At 41.3% G+C, this 27721-nt stretch overlaps 1 protein-coding gene and 1 long non-coding RNA gene across 15 annotated transcripts in view; both read left to right on the forward strand.

Moving 5' to 3' along the window:
- Positions 1-27721, forward strand: part of C9H1orf21 (chromosome 9 C1orf21 homolog) — a 111396-nt gene that overhangs the window by 53432 nt on the left and 30243 nt on the right. For 8 of the 14 annotated variants that reach the window (XM_086842725.1, XM_086842728.1, XM_086842729.1 and 5 more), the window contains one exon: positions 7045-7139. In XM_086842725.1, the coding sequence (XP_086698851.1) occupies positions 7045-7139 (95 nt within the window). Of the gene's footprint in view, positions 1-7044; positions 7140-15044; positions 15154-18686; positions 18893-24972; positions 25698-27721 lie in introns of those variants that run through there. The other 6 variants (XR_015274058.1, XR_015274056.1, XR_015274054.1 and 3 more) reach the window with 2 other exon arrangements.
- Positions 26225-27344, forward strand: LOC111932542 (uncharacterized). The gene is made up of 2 exons (XR_002866205.2): positions 26225-26286; positions 27248-27344. It is a non-coding gene; the product is annotated as an uncharacterized LOC111932542 (long non-coding RNA).

Genomic DNA, 27721 nt, shown 5'->3' on the forward strand with positions numbered 1-27721 from the left:
CTTTCTGTGAGTGCTTGAAGCTGGTCCTAAGAAGGCAACTTAGATATCCTCCATTTCTTAATATTTAGTTCAAGAAATATTAATTTGGAGGATTTTGGCAACTACTTTCTCTGAATGTTGACTTTTTTGGGGATTTTTGACGTAAATTCTCTGCCTCTGGTATCCAGAGACATAACTGTTTCTGGTATCCAGACAGTTGATACCCACATACATAACAGAGGTAGAATAACCTGAATAGCTCACCTCACCCTTCCAGTTCTCCAGACCAGATGGACATGAACCCATAGCACTCAAGGCTGATGACTCAGCTGGTGGAAACTGCAGTCACCCAAGCAGTCAAATTCTGCTCCTTGACTGTCCTGGTGGTCCGTGATGTTGTTTTTTCCTCTGATGTGTAGCCTACCTCTTTCTTGAGCCAAGCCCACCACTGCTCATGTCCTCCCTGTGCAGCTGTGGATCTTGGAATGTTCCTCCTTCCCAGTGGTACTGGGATGGGCTGCAGAAGAGCTGCATCCAGCTCCAGCATCCCAGCACAGGCAGGACATGGAGCTGTTGGAGCCAGTCCAGAGGAGGCCATCAGGATGATCAGAGGGATGGAGCAGCTTTGCTATTAGGGAAGGCTGGTATAATTAGGATTGTTCAGCCTGGAGAAGAGAAGCCTCAATCCTTCCAGTGGCCTTCTAGTGCATGAGGGGAGCTGACAAAAAAGGTGGAGTGACTGTTTACAAGGGGTAGAGTGACAGGACAAGGGGGAATGACCTTCCACTGCTGGAGGGCAGGGTTAGATGGGATATTGGGAAGAAATTCTTCCCTGTCAGGACCGGGAGGGCCCTGGTACAGGGTGCCCAGAGAAGCTGTGGCTGCCCCTGGATCCCTGGAAGTGTCCATGGCCAGGTTGGATGGGACTTGGAGCACCCTGGGATAGTGGAAAGTGTCCCTGCCCAGGGCAGGGGGTGGAATTAGATGATTTTTAAGGTTCCTTCCCACCCAAACCATTCTGGGATGTTGGGCATGTTCTGTGCTCAGCATCTAAGTGGCTCACCTGCTGTTCTATGTTTCAGTTAAATTGCATCAAAATCTCTTACGGTTCGTAACAAATATTTTTAGAAAAAGCAATTCAGTCCTTTATCTAAATATAGCTTTGAGCTTTCAAGCCTTTGGGAGAGGGAGCGTGTGAAGCTTTGATCCATGGCATTCACAGCAGTAGGAGCACTTCTTGCACCTGGCAGAATTACAGGGCGGAGGAATTTGTTACACAGAAAGCTCCTATTTTACAGAACAGACGTGTGGTTTAGTGTGGATGAAGGATAAATCTTGGCATGTCATGTGATGGAAACGCAAGAGAAACTGCAGAAAATTATGTGGCACAGGAAAATGAAGGTGTGTTTAGAAACTTTCCTCTTGGGGGTATGACTGAAGTACCACTCACCTCCTGCCAGATACTTGATATCTTGCTAAAAATAGAGAAGAGGCTCACCCATCATCCTTCTTGATGACAGTGGAACCAAATCTGTTTGTCCTTAGATGTCTGAAATGGGAATGCAGTGTAAATCAGCATTCTATTTATTTACTTATTTAAAGAGTTGCTGTTTAACCTAATATTTCTCCAAAAGTTACTGTGTCTCTAGGTATATTTGACAAAGTTATGTTTTTTTCTGGTGTTGTTCTTTCCTTTAAACTGAGCAAGAATAAGTGTCATTGCCCACATTCCTGTGGTAAAGGCACTTACAGCCACGTCTGGAAATGCTGAAGACATTTTTCTCATGTAAACCACCACAGTTTTGTGCCCCCCACCCAGTAATTGTTTCAATATTCTAAGTTGATATGCTCGTTTATCACTGAAATGGTTATTAATGAGTGCTGTTTTCCTTTGTCACGTTGCCATGGCAACCGGGTGACATGTTTGAGTGGAATTATCTGTTTCCAGATGGAGATCTTCATTCATAAGACTACCCTGCTGACAATTTTTGCAGCATTTTCAACTTCAAAATTCTTCCTCCCCTATGCCTTTCCACAGTTTGAAGCTAGAAGCATTCCTACTTTCTGGTTTATATCCTGTGATTTTGTGGTGGGTGTTATGCTTGCAATATTTATGTCTTTTGTGGTTCATTTATGTTGTTTTTATTTTGGTTTAATTGAGTTGCTTTTCTTCAACTCAGGATTTGCTGTGACAGTTCTGTAAAGCCATTCCTACCTGTAATGAGTTACTAGAAATTTTTTATATAATACACCACACAGCAAAGGACGATTTTGTTTTTACTCCTCAAAGGAGCATAAGGATGCATTTCTCTTTGTATATGATATATCACATTCTGAGTGATAGTGTCCTAATTTTTTTTTTTATCATATTCACTACTTGATTTTTAGTTCTATACCAGAAGGAAGCACGAACATGTTTCAAATTTCTTTTTGATATTTATTCCTGTATTTAGGAAAAAGAACAAGGTAAATATGCATAGAGTACGGATTTCCTTTATCCTGAATTTCTTTTAAAGGTCTTGTTGGCTGCCAGACTTAATGAGGTCCTATTGGATCTCAATCAACATTTAAGGATTTCTTTGGGTTTGTTTTTGATCACTCAGACCAAATTACCTCGAAATTCTATGTTTACTTCAGTAGAAATCAGAAGGTAAAACTTTAGAGACGGTTTTTATCAGCCTTCACTTCTGCAACTCCAGGTCACATCTTATTGAGCAAAACCAGTTAGTTTTTTGCACATACCTTCAGAAAGGGCATTAAGGGCTTTTCACCCAACCTGTCTTTAATCTAATTTTCATACTCACCTAAAACTGTTAATGACTGTACACCTCATATCTATTTTAAGGTCTGTGCATTGCATAAACATCCCTTTTGTACTTGCAGTGCTTCCATCCTGCCAGGAACTTTAGAAAAAGAATAATGTCATAAATAGCTCAGAATCTGTAGTTTCTGAACACCTTACTGTATGTATAAGGTATCTATAGAAGACAAATTTTGTCTTCACCTAGTCAAAAACAGTCTATATTAATCATCTATATATCGTCTCCCAAAAATAACATAATGCAGCACAAGACCCATTTTCTGCAAATAATGATTTAATTTCTATTTTAGTATATTTGAAATAAAGGATGTTGTCTTACCTGTGAATAAGCTGTTACTTCTCTGTAACACCAGCAAGCTGTGTGTTCCCTAGCTATTTAATTCTGTATAATTACTGAGCTGTTCTTTTCCCTTGCAGAGTGGAATCATATCTATTTATTACCTCCTTCCAGCAAGAGACTAGTCAATACTAAAAAATGTTACCAATGTATTGTATCAGTGCTCCTTGTTTTAAGGAAAGTATTTCGCCTGTGATAGGGAACTAGGAGAAGCTATGAGTAATTACGTTGCTTCAAACGTAATGAATCTCTGATCTGCTCCCTTCCTTTCTGTGTGTAGCTGAAAAAACAGTTGTTGGTGGCTCAGTTATTAACCAAAATGAAGTTGATCCCTGGCTTTCCACAGGCCAATGCTGCATTTGCTTTTTGGTCTGATCTTGGTGCATGCACAGCTTGCTCAGAGCCCCTGTGATTGCTGGAGCTGGGCACTGCCTCGCACTCCAGGCTGTTCATCACTCCTTGAGGCACTGTAGCCTGAGTGCTGCCCCCTCAACCCCTTCCCCAGTGTGTCTCATCCCAGGAGATAGTATCTTGGCCTTTAAAGCAGATCCTCAGCTTTAGATTGTGTCAAAGCTTTATTGCTTTTTTGAGATACAAGCAGAGATTTCTTCTGCTCAAACACATACCTATTTTAGCCAGGACATTTATATTAATTTTGTAAGACACTTTCCATTACTATGCGATTCTGCCAACATCTGCAAGGGCTTCCTGATTTTTTTTTTTTTTTTATCTGTATCCACAGAATCACAGAATAGCTTGGATTGGAAGGGATCTTAAAGCCCTACCAGTGCCACCCCCTGCCATGGGCAGGGACACCTTCCACTATCCCAGGTTGCTCCAAGTCCCATCCAACCTGGCCTTGATCACTACTAGGGATCCAGGGGCAGCCCTGTGCCAGGGGCCCCCCACCCTGACAGGGAAGAATTTCTTCCCAATATCCCATCTAACCCTGCCCCAGTGGGAAGCCATTCTCCTAATTTTTTTTTTGCTCTGGAGGATTCAACTGGTCCAAAAAATGTTATGAAAAATTACTGGTTTATTTTTAGAAACTTTCTTGTTGCTGCATATCTTGAGCATAAATTATCCAGGTGTCTGCACTTCTGCAGTTTGTAGGATGGAGAGGAGAGTAACATCAACAGGAGATAATTGAATACTTATTGTACCATCAGGAAAGTATTGAAGTTTACTAACCCTGTTGGAATTATCTCTGAAAATATTATAAGAAATCTGTGCAAAGTTCTCTGCCACTAGTTCAGAGCTACTTGATGCATTTGGTAAATGATGAAGCATTTGAAGGATCTGTGCACATGTTCATTGTGAATTTAAAATTTGACATCTCTAAGAAGACTCTGTCCTATCCAGGTTTATTAATATTTCACATGTCAGTCTGATTATCCTGGCTATCAGTCCAGGGCTCCTTTGTTGTGTTCTGGGGCCGCAGGATCATGTCCAGGGAGGCTACAGTTACCAGTGACCAGCATGGGACTCCAACGAGTCAGGCTTCTGCTCAGGAAACCATTTATTCACAGGAACAAACTCAGCTTAGATCCAGAGACCGAGAGCCCCGAACAGAGGCAGGGTGGTGGGATTTATGGGACAGAACCAGGGTGGAGTTCAGGTCAGGGACCACTAGGAACACAGCAAGGGAGAAACCCCAGGGGCTCAAACCCCATCAGAACACCCTGGGCTGCCACCTGACACGGGTCTGGGGTGGGGCAATTCTTCCTGGGCTCACAGGGCCCATCCCCTGAGGTAGAGGGATGGAATCTACTCTTCCTGGGCTTTAAAGCCGTGCCTTTCACTTTAACAGTGCTTATCTGAAACTAAATCTTTGCCTCCCTGGGCAGAGGCACCTCACACTCCTTGGTGCCCTGGTTCACTTGCTCTAAGGGATGATACGTCCAAGGAAGCATTTTTCCTATTCCATCCCCACAGGATCAGCTGCTTCCTGGGTGTGGTGTTTGATCACAATTAATCTCTTGGAATAAGCAGTAGACACATTTCAAGGTTATTTTTGCCATGGAACGTCAGCCCCTCCATGCCTTCCTCATTTTCTGCAAGGCTGGGCTGAACTTCCTCTCTCCTCCAGTGCACATGGACTGGCTGTGGGTTGGGAAATGTCCTTTGTGCTGTTTTCTCTTGCTCATCTGTTTCCCTGTTCAGATCCCTGCATGTCTCTGTGGGAGTTTGATGCTTTTTCTGCATGTGGGTTTTATTGCTAATCACGACAGAGAGCACTGAGGCAGGGAGGAAAACAAAAGTTAGATAATTGCAGTCAATCAACTACTTCTAATTCCAGGCTTTATCGTGTTCAGCCTTTTTGGGTTAATGAATTGTCACCTCCAGACTAGCTGAGTTACACTGGAAAAAAAGAAAAAAAACCTCAAGAGTTGTTCACATTTACCAGTGTGATAATATTGTCTTAAATTCTTCCACCTGATTTGAGGCTCTGCATCTGAGATGCTGCTATTTGATAGATTCAGTTTATTTGAACTCTATAATAACTAAAATGTATAGATGTGGACTAGGCCAAATGCAAAACCATGATGTATTTTTAAAATAAGATGGTTTTTTGAAACAAGTTTATTTTAAAAATAACCCTTACTTTTCAAAGCAAGGCTTATTTAGCTTCTAGTCTCTGTGGTTAACAGTTTCCTGAAAAGAAGGAAATTTGCTATTATTTGTTACTATTTTGTATAAATAATATTTTTTATCAATACAGAAACCCAGAAAAATCTATTTGTGCTTTGTTTTTCCCTTAGTGTAAGAGAAATTGGTTGAAAACCTAAAGAAAAAGAGGAAAGTTTGTGCATATTCTTCTAATTTGCCATGGTTTTGCCCTTTATTCCAAGTGTACTGTGTCTCATTTCACTTAGTATTAATAATTTTCACTTTCGTGGAATGAGGTTTCTCTTGTGCATTGTTTATCCTAGCTGGAGGAGGGTGGATGCACAATTCTGGGTGTTTTTTCCTATAGATTAACATGCTACAAAGATAACCAGAGCAAAAAGTGACTGAGCATGGGCAGTGTTGGTCCTGCAAGAACTGGATTCACCGGCTGCAGGGAAGAATAATTTTTCCTGAAATCCCATCTTGTCCTACTCAGGGAAAAAATCCCTTGTTGGAGCTTTGGGTTTACTGTGATATAGCACCTGTATGTTAGATAATATTTCCATACTATGATTAGATTTGGGAATTCTAGTATTTGAAGAGCTGATAAGTATTAAGGACAAACCAAGAATCTTACTTTTCTTACTTATTTTCAGGCTGAATTTCTGTCTGGGTGACGTTTGTGTGCAGGAAAAATGGTGGCTGGTGGGAGAAGTGGGAAGAGGAAGATGGTCAGCATGGGGCCTTTTCTCCAGAAATCATTCTATGACTGTGCATTGTGTCCTTAGAAAAAAGAAAGTTTTAAAAAAGACAAAGTGGGTAGGCTTTTTTCCAGCTTTTAACTCATGTTCAGTAGCCTCCACGGCTTTGCTGTGCAAGGAATATCCATGAGCAGTCTTCTCTTGAGTAACCATTATACATGGCTTGTTGGTCCACCGAGACTGAAAATCCAGGGAGGGTGCAGGAGCAAGGAATTTATTTGTATTGAACATATTAAACAGAAAACTAGGAATCTGGGAGAGTACACACCAAACATCCCTGTTTTCTGCTACCATAACTATATGGTATCCACATATCTAGACCAGAGAACTACTGAAATTTTTATTGAAGCTTCAGGCAAAACTTCCTTTGTATTAGTCACATGTAACCCTTTGAAAAGATATACATGTAATTTTTAGTTTCTTTGTTTAACTAGGGTCTATTCTAGCCAGCTATTTTGGTTTTCGTTTGGTTTTTATCCCAGCTGCTGAACTACACTGGTTCAATTTTTTTTTTTCTTTTTTTTCTTGGTGCTCAGATGAGTATAGGATCAAACCAGTGGAAGAGGTCAAATACATGAAAAATGGGGGAGAAGATGATCAGAAAATAGCAGCCAGGAACCAAGAAAACTTGGTAAGGATTGAACTTATCACTTCTCTAATGAACTAACATGGCTCTGCTTTTGTAATGGAATATGTAGTGTGCAGCACCCTCCAGCTCCAGCTTACATGTGGCGAGAGGATTTTCTCCAAAATGTCACAACTCCCTGCAAAGCTCTCATGGAAGGTGCAAAACATGACTTTTCCTGCTTGTCTTTTTGAATTAGGCTCTACTTGATCTTGGAGTGAGTGCCTCCATGATTATAAATCACTCCCCTTCCTTGCAGATCTGAAAATACGCTTTATTTGGAAATGTGTGTGTCTGTGTTACAAACAAGCTGGAGTAAAACAGCACTTCCTTGCCATTAAGAAAATGACCTACTTATGTAGATATTACTTGCTCTACACTTGCTGGTTTTCTGTATTGTAAAATTCCCAGGGAGGGCAGTTTGGAACAGAAAAAAACCAAAATATTCATAACACAGCAGTCACAGAAATTGTGTGTGTTTCTGTTGCCCCAATTTGAGCACTTTGCCAGCTCATGGTTCCACGTAAGGGAAGGCAATCACAGGTAAACTCTTAGGACTACTTGAAGTAACTAAGATGCTGTTGAAGCAGCTTAAAAATCACAGTTGAGTCACTTCTGGCATTTCTGAGAAGTTGTTTCTTCTCTTCTAAAGCTGAAGGACCGTAGGTTTTATTATTGGCTGGCTGGGCCTTTGCCCAATCAGAGTTCTCAAAGACATTCCACAATTCTTGTAGTTGGGTGCAAGTTTTCACATCTGGTGGCACTCATTCAGTGCAGTTTTTCTTCACATAGAATGGTTGGGTTTTCCCCCTCCATCTGTAGGTCCAGAGGGGAAACATCAGCAGCAGATTCCCGTGGAACCATAACCATTGTCACTCGCTGAGGATTTTCCTTTTGCCATTATTGGGCAACTGTAGAAAAAGCCACTGTGGTTTTTTTTCACTTTTCATAATGTGAGCTCCATCAACCTGGCTATTTTGTATTTCCTCTCCTAGGCCCACATACTTATATTACACAACTACACGTGCATTCCTTTAGCAAATGGAGTTTATATTGCTGCCCTATCCTGTGGCTGAGCAGTAGGCAATGTTTTCTTCTTCAACCTCCAAATGAGCTATTTGCTACCTGCAATTTTGCATTGTTGATGCTCCAGTGGGTGGTGTAACTTCAGCTTGGAGCAAGATTTAGAGGGTTTTTTTAGAGGTTTTTAACAGATGGCTGGGGAGGGCTGGGAATTGGAGTCAGTGATCCCTGTGAGTCCCTTCCAACTCTGGATATACTATGATTCTATGTTAGATTTTTGACTGGCCTTCAGCTGTAGCTAAATGAGACTATTTGCAGAAGGTACTGTGTTACTAGAGTGACAGTGAGGAAGAGCTCAGGAAAGCTCAGGTCTGCTGGGGTGACACACTTGCTAAAGGTCTGTTCAAAACTAGCTTAAGCTGTTTTGCACTTTGGTTGGTGCTAGCTGTCTTGTAGCACCCAAGTGTTCACCTGATTAAATGTAGGAAGAGGACAGTGCTTCTTATTTTATTATTGGTGTGTCATGTTCGATGGGAGCAGTGAGTTTATTAGAGAATGTAACAATAAGGATCTGGAAGGCTGGTGTAGCTCTTCTCTGTCATGTTTATCAGGAGAAAAAAAAAAGCAATAACTCAAGAAAGCCTTCAGCCAGACAGGATGCTTTAAAACAAAAGCTGTCTTGCCCACCAAAAAGACTTTATTTTCCTTTTCCTCATCTTAGTATAAGGAGATTACCTTGTCGGTAATATATGCAGCTTTTTAATCCTCAGAATTGTCAAGTCTTCATCACTTCTGGTTTTTTTAAAGGGGTTTCACTATTCGAATTCTCTTTAGTAAAGATGTTTTAGCTCATTTCTTAGAAGATGGGCTAAGCTACCCATTATTGAGGCTTTAATTTCCTTAACGTGTGAGAAGTTGGCAAGCACTTACATAATCCCATCTTCTCATCAGCCATTTCCAGGCAACTGAAATTTTAGGAACAAGAAAAGGCGGTGGGAGAATCAACTGGCCCTTTTTCCTCCTCTCTTGTTTCTTAAAACCACATTTCTTTATTGTCACAGGGCTGCAAATTCACATCTTGTTCAGAAGCACAGCCCAGATGAGATGTGTAACCTCAGTGTCTGGGAGCTGCTCTGGGTGGGTTATCTTATCCCCTGATACTGGTGCTTGAATTAAGTTATTCAGATGCCACTGAATTTTTCAATCCCATTATCATCTCTGTTACTTTTTAAAGGTATTTTGAAGTCTTGCTTAAAAAAAAAACCTCAGTTCAAGTGAAAATAAACCCGCTTCCCTTGTAACTTAGGCTCTTTGATGTGCTGCCATCTCTGCCTTCAGTGCTGCAGTATTTCTGAGTCAGGGGGAGAGGAGGTCACATGAGTAGATAAAGAGAATGGAAGGACATGGCAGTCATCAGGGAAAGTGTCATTTCACACTGGGTGCTGAGGTCAGAGTCCCAGGCATTGATTCTGCTTGAGGAAGAGCCAGAGAAGGGCTGGTACAAATGTCAGTATCTGTGGGAGCGATGAAGCTCTGTCAGTGAATCACCACCTTCTCAGCTTCAACCTGAGGCTTAAGCAGGGCTCAAAACTTGAGCAGGTCTGGCACAGTAATGTTCCTAAGCAGAAATGTTCCTAAGACACAGTGCCAACAGGAATGGCTGTGCTAGGGCTGTCTGCCAGGGGGAACACAAGATGCTCCGTGGGAAGATACTTTCTGGTGGAATCAAAGGCCCCCTTGGGGTAAAATACAGACTTTTGACAGTGGGGAAAGAAAGAAAATAAGAAAAGGTAAACTAAGCTTGTTTTCTTGCCATTCTCTTGTATCCATAGGCCTGATTCACTTCTTTAGTCAGGTTGTTTCTCCAGTTCTCCACCTGCCACTGGGATCTGTCTGTTGCTGGTTTCTTTCCAGGTACCTCTGACAGCTTCCAGAGCATCTCCACCCTCAAAAAAAAGTCAGAGTCATTGCACTTGAGCTGACAGTCCCACATCCTTGTAGCCTGCAGGATGGGAATGGGATGTAGCAGGATTAGACGCTGGAGAGCTGGGGCTATGCTGGATGCTGTCACTGTACCACTGTGCCACTTGTGTTTTGGTGGCTGCTCAGCTAAACCAGGGATATGTGGAGTCAGGTGAACTAGTAGATAGGTGAAAGGAGGAAGTAATTTGTACTACATATTATATATGTTTTTAAATCACGAGTGTTCGTTTGTGCATATATATATATATATATATATACACACACACATAAGAAAAGTTGTAAGCTCTGCTAATTTTCGTGTGAGATGGTGCATAGAAGGTCATGTGTGTGCTATTATTCCTGGAGGTAAATGGGCAGCTAGGATGGTTATTTGTGAGTTCAGAAGCAGAAGGCCTGGCTGGGATGGTTTATTTGGATCCTGGGCTCTGTCTTTGCCTCACTTGGTGCCAGTGTGCTACATGTGTTGCTGAACTCCACTGTGTGTTAAACTAAACTTCAGCTCCCCATGACTTCACAGTGGCTCTACAAAATCTCTCCTGCATTTCCCCGTCTTCTTGGAGGAAGGTTTTATGATAACCCTTCTCCAAAACAAAGCAAGTTTTGCCAGCACTGAGTTTACCACTCAGCAGGTCTGAATAGGGTTATTTTTTTAGCCCTAAGTATTAGTCACAGCTACTGGTGGCTAGTCACATGGATTTGTCACTTTAAAAATTAAAATGCCGAAACTTAGTCAATATTAATATTTTACAAGCGGGTATGACCAAAATAAATAAGACATTAATAAAGACCTATTAACTTTTCGTTTGGAAAGGACTGTTTGTTTATCTCTACACCATCATGTTAAATATACAGAATACAATTACATAACAGCCTTTTTAATATTTGTATTAGGGCAAATTTAATTGTCCTCATTTCCACACTCTCACAGCACTCCTGGCTTTATGTTGTAAAATATTACTGCCAGAAAAGGTAAAATGAGAAGATGTGTGGTATTCCTGCAGCTTAGCATTGCTTTGGCAGACTTCAGGAGCCGGATCCATATTCCTCTGAACTGGGTTGTCATAGTGCATATATCCCTGAAATCTGTAAAGCTGCATTTCTTTTCTGTTGGGTGATTATCTTGATATTTATTGCAGTTCAGGTTTTGGATGCTTTTATAACTTTTATTCATCCTTTTCTGGGCTGCACTGGCAAAAAAGGCCACTTGCTGGGATTTTTATGTTTTGTTATCCAAAACCCCAAAACAAAGATATAATCCTTTGTTTCATCCTGGAGGTCCATGTTAGAGCTTGAGATGAATTCCTGCTAGACCAGGGAGAAAATTGCTTCTCTGTTGCTCTTGCTACCTCTCACTCCACCTTTAATAACAATGTTTTGCTTTTTCCTTTACCCAATTTCCACAAATTTCCACTCCACTTAACTGCAAATGTGATTTTTGTCTCGAGCTTTTCGGCCCAGCTGCTGTTCTCCATTTATCACCCAGCTCCACATTACTTGGAACTGCAAACCTCCCGCCTCCATGAATCTGTATTCAACACCAGCTATCATTTTTTGTAGTGATGTGTCTAAAGTAGACAGTAATATCTCATAGATGAAGTGTGTGAAATTAAAAGCTTGGCAGAAAATGCAAAATGAATCACCTTAATAACCACATAAAATGAAATACGTGAAAGGAAAGACCCCTATTTAAATATATATATATATATTTATATAAAAGATGTAAAATGCATGTTATAGATATATCAATCATAAATATTTTTGATGTGCAGTGCAAAGACTGGTATATGTCAAATTCCACATCAATTTAGAAAAATACATTTTGATTCTATTACCAACCTGCCCAATCTAGGAGCTAAAATCTAAATAAAAAAGAAAATAAGTCAGCTAAAAGAAATAGAGTAGCCACCAAGTTTATATGGGGTATTTGTGGTGTCTTCCTTTCTACAGATTTAAAATACCATAAGGGAAAATTTAAGCATGGAAATATAATTAATTTCGTACTTTAAAATACTTGAAGACAGTGCTGCTTATTATTGCTAGGTAAGATTTGAATTGGTGTTTTAAATGCATAACTACTCCTGAATTTCAGCACTAGTGTAGTATATTGGTGAAGAGCTTTGTAAAAACTGAAGTTAGCACAATGCATTTTCCAGTGTGAAGATTTCTGTCTCTAATGTCATAATTATTTATTTTAAACCACTGTGCTGTGGCAGTGTTTCAGAACACACAGTTTCAGGAAAGAACTTCCTCATGCTCTGCTGATAAGGGGAAAGAAACAAAAAATGCTTGAGAGCCTTCGAGCCCCTAGAAAGAAGAGGTTTTCCTGAATTTTGTCCATCCTGAAGAGTTTGGGTGTGTTAAATCCTCCACTGGACCCTCATTTGCCTTTCTTGCGGTGTTCCTCCAGGAGCCCCGTTCCACCAGCATAGGGTCAACTCTAGTACAAGTGTTGGGAAAACTTCATCCTGTTGGTTCATTATCCACTGTAAATGATGGGTATCTAGAAATATATTTTCTATATGTAAAGCAGAGGCTATTAATTTCTCTGTGTCTTGCCCTCCCTATTTCCCGTTCTGCTTTCTGATGATAGAATCCCAGGTTGGTTGAAGTTGGAAGGACCTTAAAGCTCTTCCAGTGCCACCCCCTGCCATGGGCAGGGACACCTTCCACTATCCCATGTCACTCCAGATCCCGTCCAAGGTGGCCTTGGGCACTTCCAGGCATGGGGCAACCTGTGCCAGAGCCTCATCACCCTCACAGGGAGGATTTTCTGCTCAATAACACCCCCAACTCTACCCTCTGTGAGCTTGAAGCCATTCTGCCTTGTCCTAGCCCTTGTCCAAATTCCCTCTCCACCTCTCTTGGAGCCTCTTTCTCTGTTCTTTATGGACTACCAGTACATATAGATATAGCATACATATATGTATATAGCCTCAGCTTAATGAAATACTTGGAGATGTTGTTGGTTCTTGTGTTGGAATCTGGGCAGGGTGAAACCCACAAAAACACACAGCAAAGTGCAGTTTGGGCCATTGTGGGAGGGGAAAAATAAATTTAAATGCCCTTTTTCTTTGGTTCTTGGAGCATAGGAATGCTAAGAGGACAAAGTGAGCATCACCAGATGTGCAGGGAGATGTGAAAATGTGTAGATGGTTCCTATTCATCCATACAGCTCCTGTGTTGCTGAGAGCTGGGAGAGTGAGCAAGGAATGGAGGGCTCCAAAGCCAGCCTGCTCCCCCACGTTTTTCCCCTGGGATAGGCATCCACTTTGCCCAGATGCTGTGTCAGCCAAACCCCAGGGCCTGAGGCAGCTCCGTGAGAACAGGTCCCACAGGTTCCTCACAGCCCAGCATGGAGCTGATCCACATCTGGACTCTCCTCCCTCCACTTGAAGAAACAAACCACAAACAAAAGGCACAGCTACAAAAATGCAGCTCCAAAATCAGTGAGTAATAGGAAGACAGGGATTAAAATTCACAAGTAAGTAGATGAAGGATCCTTCTGCCTGAGGTGGCAAGGTTCACACTGGGATAAAGGAGGTGGGTGGGCTGGGCACCCCTGGCTCCATGCCCTGGGCACCTGCGAGGGCAAAGGTGGGGCTTCCTCTAGGCAGAGCCTCTGAGCAGCGCTGGGACAGAGAGGGCAAAGCAGGGGATGGGCCCCATTTGGGGAAGTTGCATTCCAGATCCATGGAGGAAAATACCTTTATAGTTCTGGATGCCTGGTACCCCATTCCTCAAAGTGTCCAAGGCCAGGTTGGATGGGGCTTGGAGCACCCTGGGACAGTGGAAGGTGTCCCTGCCCATGGCAGGGGTGGGACTGGCATGAGTTTTAAGGTCTCTTCCAACTCAAACCTTTGTAGTATACAAAGAGAAATTTTACATTCTACTTTTATAAGATGATACGTAGAAAAGCCCCTGGGAATATATAGTATTTTCTTCTAGTCTTGGTTGACAGGGCTTGGGTTGTCATGTTTCACACTGCATACCATCCAAGCTTCCCTTTCTGAGAGAAATGAGAATTATAGAATCATCCTTTAGATTTCTTTTTTTCCCCCGAGTCTGAGATCCTAAATGAATGCTGCCCTATCACTATCAGTACTAAGTAATTATAGCATTTCAATTTACATAACCCAGCCTTTCCAGTGTTTTTGTAGCTGAAATAGAAGTGCATGGAAAGGACATTGTTACTGGAGCCAGTTATTTTAAACACTGTGCAATTAGTTCATTTCCATATTGCCCATTTCATTTCAAATTAGCATTGATATTCTTCAACAAATGGTTTCTTATAATGAATTTATGACACTTTTATCTCATTCCACTTATGGGTCACTGCATATTATATAGACATCAAAGTAAATGATTGCACTAGGTATTAATGTTCTTCTTCTGGATCCCATTAAAATGGTTCTGGTGAAGAAGTATTAATTTTTCCTGCAGTACTTTGAAGATAAATTAACACCATTAATAAATATTTTTAGCAAGTCAGAAAATCATACAAACATTGTTGTGTTCCAGGTGCATTTCTTCAGACCAGACCTTGTTTCCTTCTTCCCCTTTGTTCAATAAATCTGCACAGTGCCCTATGGAGAGGTAGAATGATATGATTTTTCATGTACTTGATGAATGTGATTTTAAAGTAGGAAATTTAAAATACATGTAATTCTATTTCTTTCAAAGTGTATTAAAATAACAGTGTCCAGGAGCAACATGTAATTGTGGGCTTGATGGTGGAGAAAATGTAGCAGTGATGGACAACTCTCAGAAACACGGTTCAGGACCAGCCCACATTGTTGGTGGAAAGGATTCTTGCAAAACCCACAGACACATTCCCACTGTCACTTGTGGAAGCAGGTAATTTTCCATACAGGTTGTGTTGTTTACATGCCTGTATCATTTTAACAGGTGAGTTTCTGCCTGGGATTTTTCCCCTCATCTCTGGGAAAGCTGATGCTATTGAGGAGGATGGACACAGAGCTGTTGGTGAAACAGAGGAGTCAGCAGTCATGGCAAGGTGGCAAGTTCTTGATTTAAGAGTTTCTTCCATGATTGTGAGGACCAGGAGCCTTCAGATTCTTTTTTATTCTTTTTTCTTATTCTTTTTTTTAAAGAACATGAGCATCTCCACAGTTGCAGAACTGAAGCTTTAAGAAACACGAGCTGTAGGATTTTGCAAACTGTCAGCAAGAGAAGTTCTCTGTATCCTCTGTTTTGGTACTTGCTGTTCAGCAGTTCCCTTGTAGGTGTTAATTATTAGCTCTGCTGTTTTGGAACAGAGGTTGAGGCAAGATACAGGCAGAATGGATCATGCAGAAATAACTAAAATCATCAGAAGTCACTGATAGAGACTAAAGCTGTAAATCCATGCAGCTGCTGGACTGCTGCTCAGTCCATGGCCTGAGAGTCCCAGTTTGAAGTACACCTGAGCATTGGTGAGCTGTGATTTCCTGATCTCCTTGTCATAGTAGCAAAGTAGTTCAGTCTTTCATCTGTTCAGGTTTAATTATCGATATTTTGCAGGTCTACTCACACTTTCTTTTTAGGGACTCCTTGGTTGTGGAGGAAATTTAGGGTCTGGGATTTCCATATCTGGTGAGGTGCTAATTTCAGACTTTTGTATGGCATGGACATAACAGCAAATTCATCCATAGGTACCTCATTAGATGTTTACCTGTACAGCCTTTGTGATCTCTCCATTTTAGTTTGAATACAGTGTTGCATCTGGAAAAAGGGGGGAAGGATGTGCCATTTTAGACCGCAAACCAATAGAAATGTGGTGCCTGGGGAGGTGGTTAGTGGTGGCCTTGGCAGTGCTGAGACAATGGTTGGACTAGTGATCTTAGACAGATTTTCCAACCTTTGTGATATGTTGAATTTGTTAATTTTGATGTCTTGAAGCTGAGGTGAAGCTGTTGGAGGGATATGTCTTTTGGGGCTGGTTTCAGGTAGATCCTTTGTACAGCCAATGTGTTTTGGCTGGAACTTGTTTATACTGCAGGTATTTTTTCCAGTAGAAAGTGTGGTTTTTTGCAAACTTTCCTAACTGATGTCCTTGAAGAGAAGTTAAAGGAGGTGAACTTGAAGCCAGTCAAATGAAAAATTCAAAGATCTCCAGCACTCAGTTTTGGGGATTTAACCATAAAATCTCTGAAGATTTGAGTTGGAAAAGACCTTAAAGCAGTCCAGAACCCAAAGAGGAATGTAGCATTAAGAGACCATCCCAGGAAGAGGCTGGAGGAGTAAAGGAGGAAGGAAAAAAATTGACAAGAAAGGGAAAAAGGAGCAGAAACACCACAATGAGAGGTGAGAAGAGATTCAGAAGGTTCTCTGCAGCCCTGAACTTCTCTTCTTGCCATGAGCAGCACATCAGAGCAGCGTGTTGCATAATCCAGAGTTGTCATTATTTGACAAATTTTTGACTTATTTTTTCAAATGAACTATTTTTTAAAAGCCCTGTTGCTCTACTGTTCTGGGATGAGAAAATCAGAAACTCCCAGTCCACTTTGTTCCATTATAGTTTTGAAATAATTTGGGTTTTGTCTCCTTTTTTTACACCAAAAATGCCATTTTTGTCCACAATCCGATCCACATGAGGCTTTTTTCATCACCTAAATTTTTTTAGCTTGATTCTTTTTTTCCCCATTCATCCTGTTTATTTAGTAAGAGTTGTTAAAAAATACCTTTCCAGGCAACATAAACCAGAACATCCTCAGGAGCACATGTTATAGCAGTGAGCACTGGTTGTTTAAGTAAGCTTCAAGTAGACAATGTCTGTTGTACTAAATGAGCATGAAATGCTACTTTCCTTTTTCAATAGTCACTGCTTTGGTTAGGTTTCCATCTGTTAGGAAATTTATGCTCACATCATCCTTGAGCAGCAGGAGCATTCCCACCACTGCAAAATGGAGTTTTGTGTTTGTTTGTTCCATATTTTGGTGGTGCTTTACCACTAGATATGAGCAAAGATGGGAAATGTTTCACATTTGTTGTGGAGAAAGTGGTGTTTTGCTCAAAATTACTTGAAACTGTGGTGAACATTTTTGAGTGGACTTCTTTTCTTAAGTCTTCCAGGGAAATGCAGCATCTGGACAGGGGCTGGGGTACCCAGGCTTAGGCTTTTTTGGGATGTGAGGGCTCACTTCAGCAGGAAAGATCTTGATTTAATGGTGTCTTCTCTAGAGAAAGGGAAAGAGAGCTGGAGACGGCTGCTGGGGGGAAGCTCATTAGCTGCATTAATGGGTCCTTTAGTTCTTTAGCTTTAATAGCTGTGTGCTCAGGGTGACAGGATTGGCAAATCGAGGTTTCCTGAGGACCTGGCATGAACTTGAGATTCGCTTACTCACCTGTGTGCGCATTCTGGGAGCTTTGGGAAGGGTGCAGTACTCTCACCTACACCCATCCCGGGGGGCTCTGAGCTGCTGGGGTGCTGTGCAGCCATGGCATGACCCTCAGGGAGCAGGTGAGTGAGCCAAGAGCAGGGATTTATCCCTGGTGGTGGATTAAAGCAGGATGGGTGTAACCTCCACTCATGGATGGGGAGACTGACAACATTCCTGGTTGGGCTGTTGCTGCTGCCCTGTACAGCCTACCTAGGAGAAAGAAGCTGGGCTGCCTCTAGCTGAACTAGAACTGCTTCAGCCACCCCCCAGAATAGAACAGTGAGTGTATCCATCGTTCTGCACTGTGTATTCATACACCAGGGCTGGAAGGGGCTCAGCCTCATCTATCTTTCACTATAAGTGAGCTTTTGGACTTTGGTTGTTTCCCTTTGATTTGTGGATAGCCAAGACCAGCTGCTCTGCAGACAGCTGTGAGACTCAAAGGTGTGTTGGAAGGGATTGCTGCATTTCAGCTGGTAGAAGGAAGAGTAAGAAACTGGACTGGGAGAAGGGGAAACAGTGTAAGAGTGTAACATTCAAGAGTTCAGGATTTTTTTAAGTAAGAAAAGGTCAGGGACAGAAAGAAAACCTCTATGGAAATAAGTTTATGCCAGTAAAGGCAAGTGCTTCAATATTCTGAAAAAGCTGAGCAGATAATTAAGACTCTTGTGCGTATAGAGTTTGGAGTTTCATGTAGGTATGTTAAAAAAATGTCTTGAATAATTAATGAATAATTTCTAATGTAAAGCAATGGTTTACAGAGATACCAAAGTAATACTGACCTAAGGTAATATGCAGAGTCATGTTTGCTCTCACTGAGGAGAAAAGCCTTTTCTATTGCTTTAAATTGTTTGTTCCTTGCTCCTGGAAGAAGCAGTGTTGGAGCTCAAACAGAGCTTTTGGTGCTCTGCTTTCATCTCCCACATCTGGTCTGTGTGGACCATGTGCTGCTCTATCTAGTATGTAGTCTTTCCATGGGATACCATCAAAGACAGGCAGCTTTAAAAAAAATTTAAGCCAACAGATAATCTCTGCATGGGAACACAAAGCCAGTGCTTCTTAATAAGGTAATCATATTATAGTTGTGTGTGTGTGTATATATTTAAATGTACATATATATGTACATATATAATGTATATGTATTTAAATGTATTTTGTATTCCAGCAGCACCTGAAGGCAAGTGTTGGGAATCAGAAGTAGCTGCTTTGCCTGCAAACATAGCAAGAATGGGCTGGCACATTACCAATTCTTCCCCAGAATTTCATCTAGATGAGTACTTTTATTCCGGAAACCTTTTATTCCAAAAACCTTCCTGGAGAGTGACCTGGGGAGAGTTTCCAAAGCCCAGGATGTTAAAAAAAAGGCACAACCTGGTGAGGGGAAAATTCTGTGGCACGGGGTTGTTGGGCTGTCTCTTTCCCCAGTTTGGATCTGCAAAAGAGGGGGACCTGGGACAAGGGTCTGAAGTAACAAAACTGAGGGGGAATGGCTGTAAACTGCCAGAGGGTGGTGTTGGATTTGGTATTAGGAAGAAATTCTTCCCTGGCACAGTTGGCCTAGAAATGCTTTGGCTGCCCCTGGATCCCTGGAAGTGTCTAAGGCCAGGCTGGTCGAGGCTTGAAGCAACCTGGGATAGTGGAAGGCATCCCTGCCCATGATGGTGCATGGAATGAGATGGATTTTAAGGCACCTTACAACCCAAACTCTATGGATTCTGTGGATATTTGGAAGTTGGGCTCCATGGTGTGGAAGGGCAGTTTGGGAGGAAGTGCCATCAGGCTGCTCTTTTCTCTCGGTTTTCTCCTTTGTTTTAGCCCTTCAAAGAACCAAAGCTGCCATGAGAGAGAGGGACAGATTTGGTTTTCAGGAGTGGTGGAACACAGAGAATGATTTGGTTGGAGCAGTGCTGGTAGTGTGACACTTCTGCTGAAATGCTGTGGGTTTGCCAGATTACCCTTTCCTTTTCATGGAATCATGGAATCAGAGTTTGGTTTGTGTTGGAAGGGACCTTAAAGATTGTATAGCTCCACCCTTTGCCATGGGCGGGGACACCTTCCATTATCCCAGGCTGCTCCAAGCCCCATCCAACCTGGCCTTGGACACTTTGAGGTATGGGGTGTCAGCAACTTCCCTGGCATCAGCAACTTCTTTGCTGGAGAGCTGGAGAACACATTCCTTTAGCCAAGCAATCGCCTGAGCTCAGCATAGGAAATCTCAGCCATTTCAGGTGACTGGTGGGTTTCTGAAATAACCAGCTTCAAAGGTGCTTCATAGTGTCTAAGAGTGAGTGAAGTCAAAATGTGCCTTATCTTTTTTTTTGTAAGGGCTTGGCTGCATTCACAAGTTGTATATTTGTGGGATTTGTTGCTGCTGGAGATCTCCCGGCTCTCTAAGTCACTGCATCCTGCCCAGCTTTTCTAAAGAATAACATCCGTATGGGAATGCTGCCTCTGAAGTGTTTATATTCATTTCCTTCCTGGGGAAAACATTTAGTGCTGAAACAGGCCTTGGGTGATGGCAGATGTGAGGAGACAGTGGCACATCTCTCCAGAGTACATCTTGTTCTTAGCTGGTTGTGTATGGAGTTCTCTCTATCCTCTTTTCCTTTCTTCATAAAAAAAGCCAGCAGAAATCTCTTACCAAGCTAAGGCATCGCTTAGTCTTGCAGCAAATCCAGCCAGGGCTGGCCGTCGGCCAAGCCTTTGCTCGCTGCAACCTGCATACCGTGTAACTCCTCTAAGAATAGCCTTGGTGATCTTAAAAAAAAAACAACAAAAAAAACCCCACGACATCAAAAAAAGACTATTTTAGCAATGTATTGTCTTCATCCCTTCTGTAAAGCAGTGGACTTTAGAGGAGATTTTTTCCCCCATGCCTGTGTCCATTGTTCCCCCTGCAATGAGCTGTCGCTAATGCCGAGAAATATTTTCAGACTTAATGCAGTGAGTCAGGGCTTAGCTGTAAATTGGTCATGGGATGGGAGGGATTCAGATTGTCTGTTACTCAGGGTCTGGTTTCAGCCATTTCAGTAACATGAGCAATTTTTCAACTGGTGGTAATTAGATTCATAATTCTCTCTGAGATTATTTAAGGCAAGGATTAATTATAAAAGTTTCTTGGTGTTAGAACATGTTTCTTTAGTTAAAGTTTGGCATGCTTTCATTTTATGATGAGTTTGAAAGAATGTTACTCTACTCAAAATCTCTAAATACACCATTCTGTCATGCTATGTGAATACCCATATTTGTGAGTTTATCTAAATAAATCTGTTAAATGGGAAAATCACATAGAAGGCTCAAGTGCCAAGAGCCGATTCAAGGGCTCTTGGGGTGGACTTGCATATTCCTTGTGGGCCTGGTTGAGTTTTGGTAACTGTTCTTCTGGCTATACTTGATTTCTCACTTAAATAACCAAAATATAGTTGTTTTTTCTATCTTCATTAAAAGGTAAGTGACCTAAGTGTCCTGATGTTTCTGTCTCCATAGACAGGGACTTTGCCAGGGCCAGCTCAGGTGGGGATCCAATAGTCCCATGTTCAGCCACCTCCTTTGGTTGTATTTCCTTAAAAAAATATGTAAAATTGTGAGGTGTGAAAAGAGCCAGTTCATATCAACCTCATCAGTCTGCCTTTTAGAAAACCTAAATAAAAGTGGTTGGATGGGATTATGGAAGGCTTGGCTTGACTTGATAGCATAGATTCAAAAAAGGCTAGATGGGATGACACATCCTCTCTGTGTTCCTTATTTTTCTGGGGGTAAATTCCAGACGATTCTCACAGCATAATAACAGAGTATTCCCAGTTAATATTTGAAAAACTTGTCCAAGTTTTCATTTTGTTCACTTTTTTACTTCATAATCCTATTTTCTTATGATTAAGTCACATAGCCAAATAGTGATGCCATTTTTATTTTTTTTTTGCTTTTTGCTATCCTTCTTCTGTGAGTACTTTCAAAGAGAAGAGATCCATATCTGGCTCTTTGGCTGCTGCGTTTGAAGTCTTTTTCTAGAAAAAATTGCATTAGGCTGTCCTTAAGTTCCAGGAACAGAACATTTTTGGGGGGTTTTTGCTTGTTATAAATTTAGACTTAGATTCTTATCATAGGTTAATCTGACACTCCAGATCTCCCTTGCTTTATGGCCTGCACTTATGACTCCTGTATTATGGATGCTGATGATTACTATGAGCATATAAGTTATTGAATTGATTTTATGATGGTAGGATAGAGCATGAAGCTGAATTCACTTAAGGAAATTAAACAAGGCAGACCGACTAAAATATTACCAAAGTGTTTTGTGTCATGGTGGATGAGCTGTAATTCACTGAAACCCTTTCATGAAGTGGTGCTTCAGCATCATTTGCCCTCCTGTCCCCAGTGTCCCCAAACTCAGCCCAGTTCCCTTTGAGATAAAATGTATTGGATGCACTTTGAGTTTACAAGTGGTGACAGATTAGTTTGGAAAGATAGATTGCAAACATGCATCATGGGCCCCGGTGTGAGTCCTAGAAAAATTATATATGGCTGGTGCAGAATGATAAAAATTCAAATCAGGGGAACAGCTTAATTAACTATTCTTGATTAAAGTAGTACAGTATGTGAATTTAATAGCTTGTCTTCAAAAGCAGAATATGAAATCACTTATTACTTTGGTGTATCTTGCTGGCAAATAGGGAGCTGCCAGTGGTTCTTCATGACTGAGTTTAGAGGAACTTGACACTGGGATGGGAGATATCAAATAATTATTCTGCTCTTGTTTCAAGTTCATTGCCTTATATGAATAAAGAAGTTGTCGGGAAAAAACCTGTGGGAGTGGACTAGGAAAAGGATTGAGAATCCATGAAATAGGATTGATAGCTAGAAATAGGATTGATAGCTAGAAATAGGATTGATAAAGAAGGGAAGGGAAGGCATGTTGGGATTGTGAAGAATACGGTGTAAGGACTGGAACTCTGCCATCAAACTATCAGTTAAACACGTTGCCATCTAGACTCCCATGTTACTGATCCATTTGCATGTCCTCATGGTCCTTGGGGTCTTGTAGGTATGAAGAGCAGGAGAACATTTTGTCTCACCACTGTCACCTTGGAGGCTGAGGAGCTCTAGTTCATGGAGTGTTTTCTCCACTTCACGTGGAGCCATTGTCATTCTTGTTCCTTGATACCTTCCTGGTGCCTGTAGCCAAGTCACACATTCTGCAGCCATCCCAGCTTCTAGATGCATCAGGACAAGGCTTGGCTTGGTTGCAAGAGCAGGATACTGATGGCTGATGTCCAGCAAGCTTCTAGATCCTGTCCAGCAGAGCTACTGCATAAGCTAGTGCTTCCATGTTGGTTATTTTATTATTGATATATAAATAATATTATTGTATCGTGTTGGTTATTTCTGCCAGTCTATTATCTAGGACTTGGGCCTTGTTGGAATGATCTCCTCACTTTTTCAAGACATCTCTCCAAGCTGTCAAGATAACTTTGAATCTTGCAAAACGGAGCCTTTCCTGTCTTGGTGCTCTCTGCGGTTTTGGAAAGCAGTTGTCATCTCCACTTCATTATTATTCATCATCCCAGTCCCTAGTGAAAATCCAGGTCCAGGACAGACACCAGCAAAATTCTGCTTGATATATTCCTTTATTTAAACAATGTTCCATTGTAAAGGACCTTCTTAACCAGCTTTGCACTTTGGTATTACTCAAAGCTTAGATTCAGCCACTCTGATCAATTAGCAAGATGACTAAGTAGTTAACTTCTGATATCATATTTTGAGGTCAAAATGAGCTTGGAGAAGGGTTTTCTCATCCTCTTTAAAACAGAACACAAATCCTGCTCTGCATTTCTTCCAGAGTCAGTACTCTCAATATATTTACATGTGAACTCATCTGAAGAACTTTCCTGATTGCACTCATCGATAGTTTTCAGGGAATTTTTTCACATTAAATAGGTAAATATTCTAGTTGGACAGCTGAGCATTGCTGGTGCTTTACAGTAGGGCGGGTGAAAACAGGATCTTAGAGCAGCTATCCTGGCTTGGAGGCTGGGCATCTGCACACTTGTGACTGAATCAAGATGCAGAATTTGGGTTTGCTCCTAATTTTTCCTTGATCCAAGATGAAGAAATAGGGTTCCTAATGTTTTCCTAATTTGTTAGGTTTGTACGTGGGATTTACCTTGATTAGTGTTACTGGATGTCTGGGTTCTGAATTACACAGCAAAGAGGTTTCCTTGAAAGATATTCATTCCTACTGGTGTCCTCCTGGGAGCAGGGATTACTGCAACAGGTGGGCTGGCTGAAATGAACAGGAGTGCCTGTGGTTAAAGATACTGTACCTTACAGTAAGGAAAAAGGAAGCCCAAACTTCTTAAGGGCATGTTGTGTCAACACATTTTCCTTAGAGATACGTGTTGCAGAAGCTGCTACTGCAATTATGCCTCATTATAAGACACCATGATTTGTATTTTATGAGTGCTTTGAAAAAATTAGCAAAGTCCTTTAATAACATGGCCAGTGAACCCAAATTGCCTGACAATGCTGTTCTATGCACACTGTGGAAAAATTGATCAATTTAATCCAAGGTAAAGCTGTCTGGCTCTCCAGGGGAGGAGGCTGCCTTGGTTGCTGAGGGCTGGAAATCATTGCCTCATGTTAATTGAGTAACATCCAGCAGTTGTGAGGCTGAATCTTGCAGACTGTTTTGACTCATGGGGGCTGAGTATCTAAATGAAGTATTTGTCATGCTGCAGTCCTACAGGATTAAGAGTACTTGTATTCGTTTGATCTGATGCATTCCAACAATATTAACTAAGTTCATTTTTTATTGACCTTTGCACCTTGTATTTTTCTGGCTGTAAAAGTCCAACATCTTACTTTTTGGAAACTGAGCTGTGATATGACAAATACTTCTGGCCAGTATTTGTAGCTCTGGCAAGGCTTGAAGAATTCTTGGCTGGCTTTTAGTAGGCTGATAGCTGAGACCAAGTGTAACAAGAAGCAGAGTACTTCATGTAGAATTAAATCATACTAGTTGCTTTATTATTTTTCTTGTCTCAAAATTATTCACTGTACTTTGTTTTTTTGTGATAAATAGTAACTACTATTGGAATGGAATGAGCTTTAACATCCCTTCCAACCCAAACCAATCCATGATTCCAAATTGACTGTTAAGCTGCACTCTTAATGAGAGAGGGACCTACTAAGAAGAAAATAAATACCTTTAGGTATTGAAAAATATTCTCAGAACACATATTGTGTTATTAATGCTGGCCAGAGTTTCTGGTCAGTTCAGGAGAGAATGTGCTGGGTGTCCATGGTGGTGGCTGTGCAGTTCCCTGGGGGCCCAGTGTGCCTAATATTAAAATTAATTGAAAGCAATTTTAAGTCTCAGGAATTTGGGGCTTAAACTAAACTCTGAATTTGAGGATTAGGAACAGACTACCTAATCATCTAAGCATTTGTCTTCCCAGATAAGCTTTGACAACATCTTGAGCATTCTCTGCACCCCAGCTGCAGAGTGAGCTGCTCCCTGTGCCCTTTCAGAAGTGAGGGGGATGGAGGAGAGAACTGAGAACCACCCCAGTCTGATGATGCTGCATGATCACAGATTGCTCACTTGGTGCTGCCAAGCATCAGGAAAATCCATGGGAGGCTGGAGAATAGAGTCCATGGGCACAGGAACTCAGGTTTGAGGTAGGAGCTCAGGTGAACAGCATATGGCAAGGCCTTGCAGTGGCTGAGGCAAAGCAGCAAGCCTTGTGCATAGTAACAGAAAGGATCTAATGGCCCTAGAACTTAATTAGGATGGTTCAATGTTACCACCTGCTCATTTATAGCTGTAAGTTTAGGCCATGTGTGACTCTTCATTTAGAAGAAAGGAGTACAGGACCCTTGGCTGAAAGGAACGTATTTCCTTCTACTATTACATTCGTGTGCTCACTGTTGTTTAAGTGAAGTTTAAACATCATAAAATGTGCCCTCATCTTGTGATCCCCATCTGCTGTTTGCCCTTCCTTTCTCTGCTGAAGGTTATTTCTGCAATTTTGCCAATAGCACAGGATGCTGTTCTTGGGGCGGATTGTTTGCCCATCTTCCCTCTCAGCTTTCCCTCACTGTGGGCCTTATCCAGCTGTTCTAAACAGAGTCCTTCCAGCATGGAGTCATTCTTGTTATCATCATGTTTAATAACTGCAGGGTAAGTTATTAATTACTGTATAATAATTAATTATTATTAATTGCTGTTATTAACAGCACAGGATGGAAGACTTGGGCAGGCCATGATTCAAGAGAACAGCAAATAGGCCTGTGCACCATTGACCTACAGGGGGTTTAGGCACCTCCATGACATGCAGTGGTCCTTCAAGTGCTTGGCAGATCCAGGAGCAAAGTGTGCCCAGGTTGAAGTTTACATTGGGAAAACTGTTAGCAGTGAGTTTAGGTACATGTTTTGTTAAGGACATACTCTACTGCGTCCCAAAGCCTCAGTGATGTTGGAGGCTGTGCTCTTTGTGAGGAGACAGGGAATTAGAGCAGTTCTGCATTTCACAGGTGAGGGAAACATAAGATACTCACACACATTTTGTGCTTCTGTTTGTTTCGAAACTGCTTTTTCAATCCTTCAGGTTGGGAAGGTTAGGGTTTTTCAGATTGTTAAATTTGGCTGCTAAGTGTGATGTTTCCAGTTTTCTTTGTAAGGTTGCATTGTTTGTTATTGTGTTACAGAGTTGAAGAGTCTGCTGGAAGGTCAAGTGTGCTCCTTGCTGGGTCTTGATGTTCTGGGTTTGGTAGGTCTCTAGTCTGGTTGTAAGAGTTTATGAAGTGTGAGGCAGAGAAGGGCCAAGAGAGGGATTCATATCATGGGTTGTTCAAAAGGTGAAAGTTTTGTCAGAATGAATTATCTAACCAGGTAGAACATAGGTACAGGACCTCCAGAGAGCCTTGATCACCATCTCTACTGCTCTTCATTTTGCAGAGAGATGAACAGGTGAAAACTGTTAATGACAGCCAACTGATTTTGATTTCAAAATAGGTTTTACTTGTTAATATTTTTAGTGGCAATCAGGGAAAATTCTTGTCCTGATGCATCTGCTCTGCTTTTGTAGGAAGGAGTCAGTGTTATAAAAAGGCAGAGGGATTATGGGGCTTGGGTGATTTAAATCTGTTTTTGCTGTTAGAATGATAAGATTGACATGGTATATGGTTTGAATTAAAGTTCTCATTATCACATTAAGATCCAACAAAGAGTTAATTAAGTGTAGGGAAGTGTAGGGAATGCTAATAGTACAACATTGAAGTGAAAAATGAGGCCTTATCTCCATACTAAACTCTAGTTTTCTCCTCATTGTAAGTACTATGCCTATGGTCATGCATTAGAGTACACTTTTGACTCAGGCAGAGAGCTTTCGTGTTTGGGACGTGTTGGTCCATCATTTTTGAACATTCTGGGGATGGGACAACCCTGTTAAATTTTAGAGGTGCTTATCTATTCACTCACCTCACTTGAAAAGAAAATAGAGCTTGTGTCAAAACTTGGTGTCTGCAAATGGCTGAAAATTATTTTAAAGGCTTGGAAGCCAGTTTTGATTAGATAGGAACATTGAAATTGTTTAAGAACACATGTTTTGCATGTTGCATGTGATTTTGGTTAATTTTAAGAAGACCTGATGGACTGTGAGTCATAGAACATGGATTTTTTACTTCCCGATATTTCTTTTAGCATCAAATTGTTTTGTTTAATATTTCAAGCATTGAGGCAGGAAGACAGACCGTTGCCACCAACTTTTTTGGATTGAGAGAGATCTTGAGGACTGTACTACAAATGTTTTGTAGCCATTAGAGGAGGTGAGCTTAGCTAATTTCTCTTTCAACATTATTTTACCTTATGTTTTCTTGAGCATGAATGCATAGTTTACATGTGCACCCTGTATCTGTTGTAGGTCAACCTCACTTGTTTGAGGTAATGAATTAAAAACAGGAATAAAATATATATATATATATATGGCATGCATGTGATCCGTCCTGAATTCAGAGGGGCTTTAAATACTGTGGCTGAAATTGGAAGTGTGCTCGGTAGGAAAGATGTGGGCAGATGGGGAAGAGGTAGAGGGGAGTGATAAGAATAGGACACTTAGAAAATGTAAGTTGTAATGGAAGATGGAAGGAATTGATTTGTTTAGCCTAAAAATACAGAAGGAAACAAGTAATCTGATACAGGAAAGG

Source organism: Cyanistes caeruleus, chromosome 9 (assembly GCF_971803275.1).
Source record: "Cyanistes caeruleus chromosome 9, bCyaCae1.hap1.1, whole genome shotgun sequence".
In the NCBI taxonomy this organism is placed as follows: Eukaryota; Metazoa; Chordata; class Aves; order Passeriformes; family Paridae; genus Cyanistes; species Cyanistes caeruleus.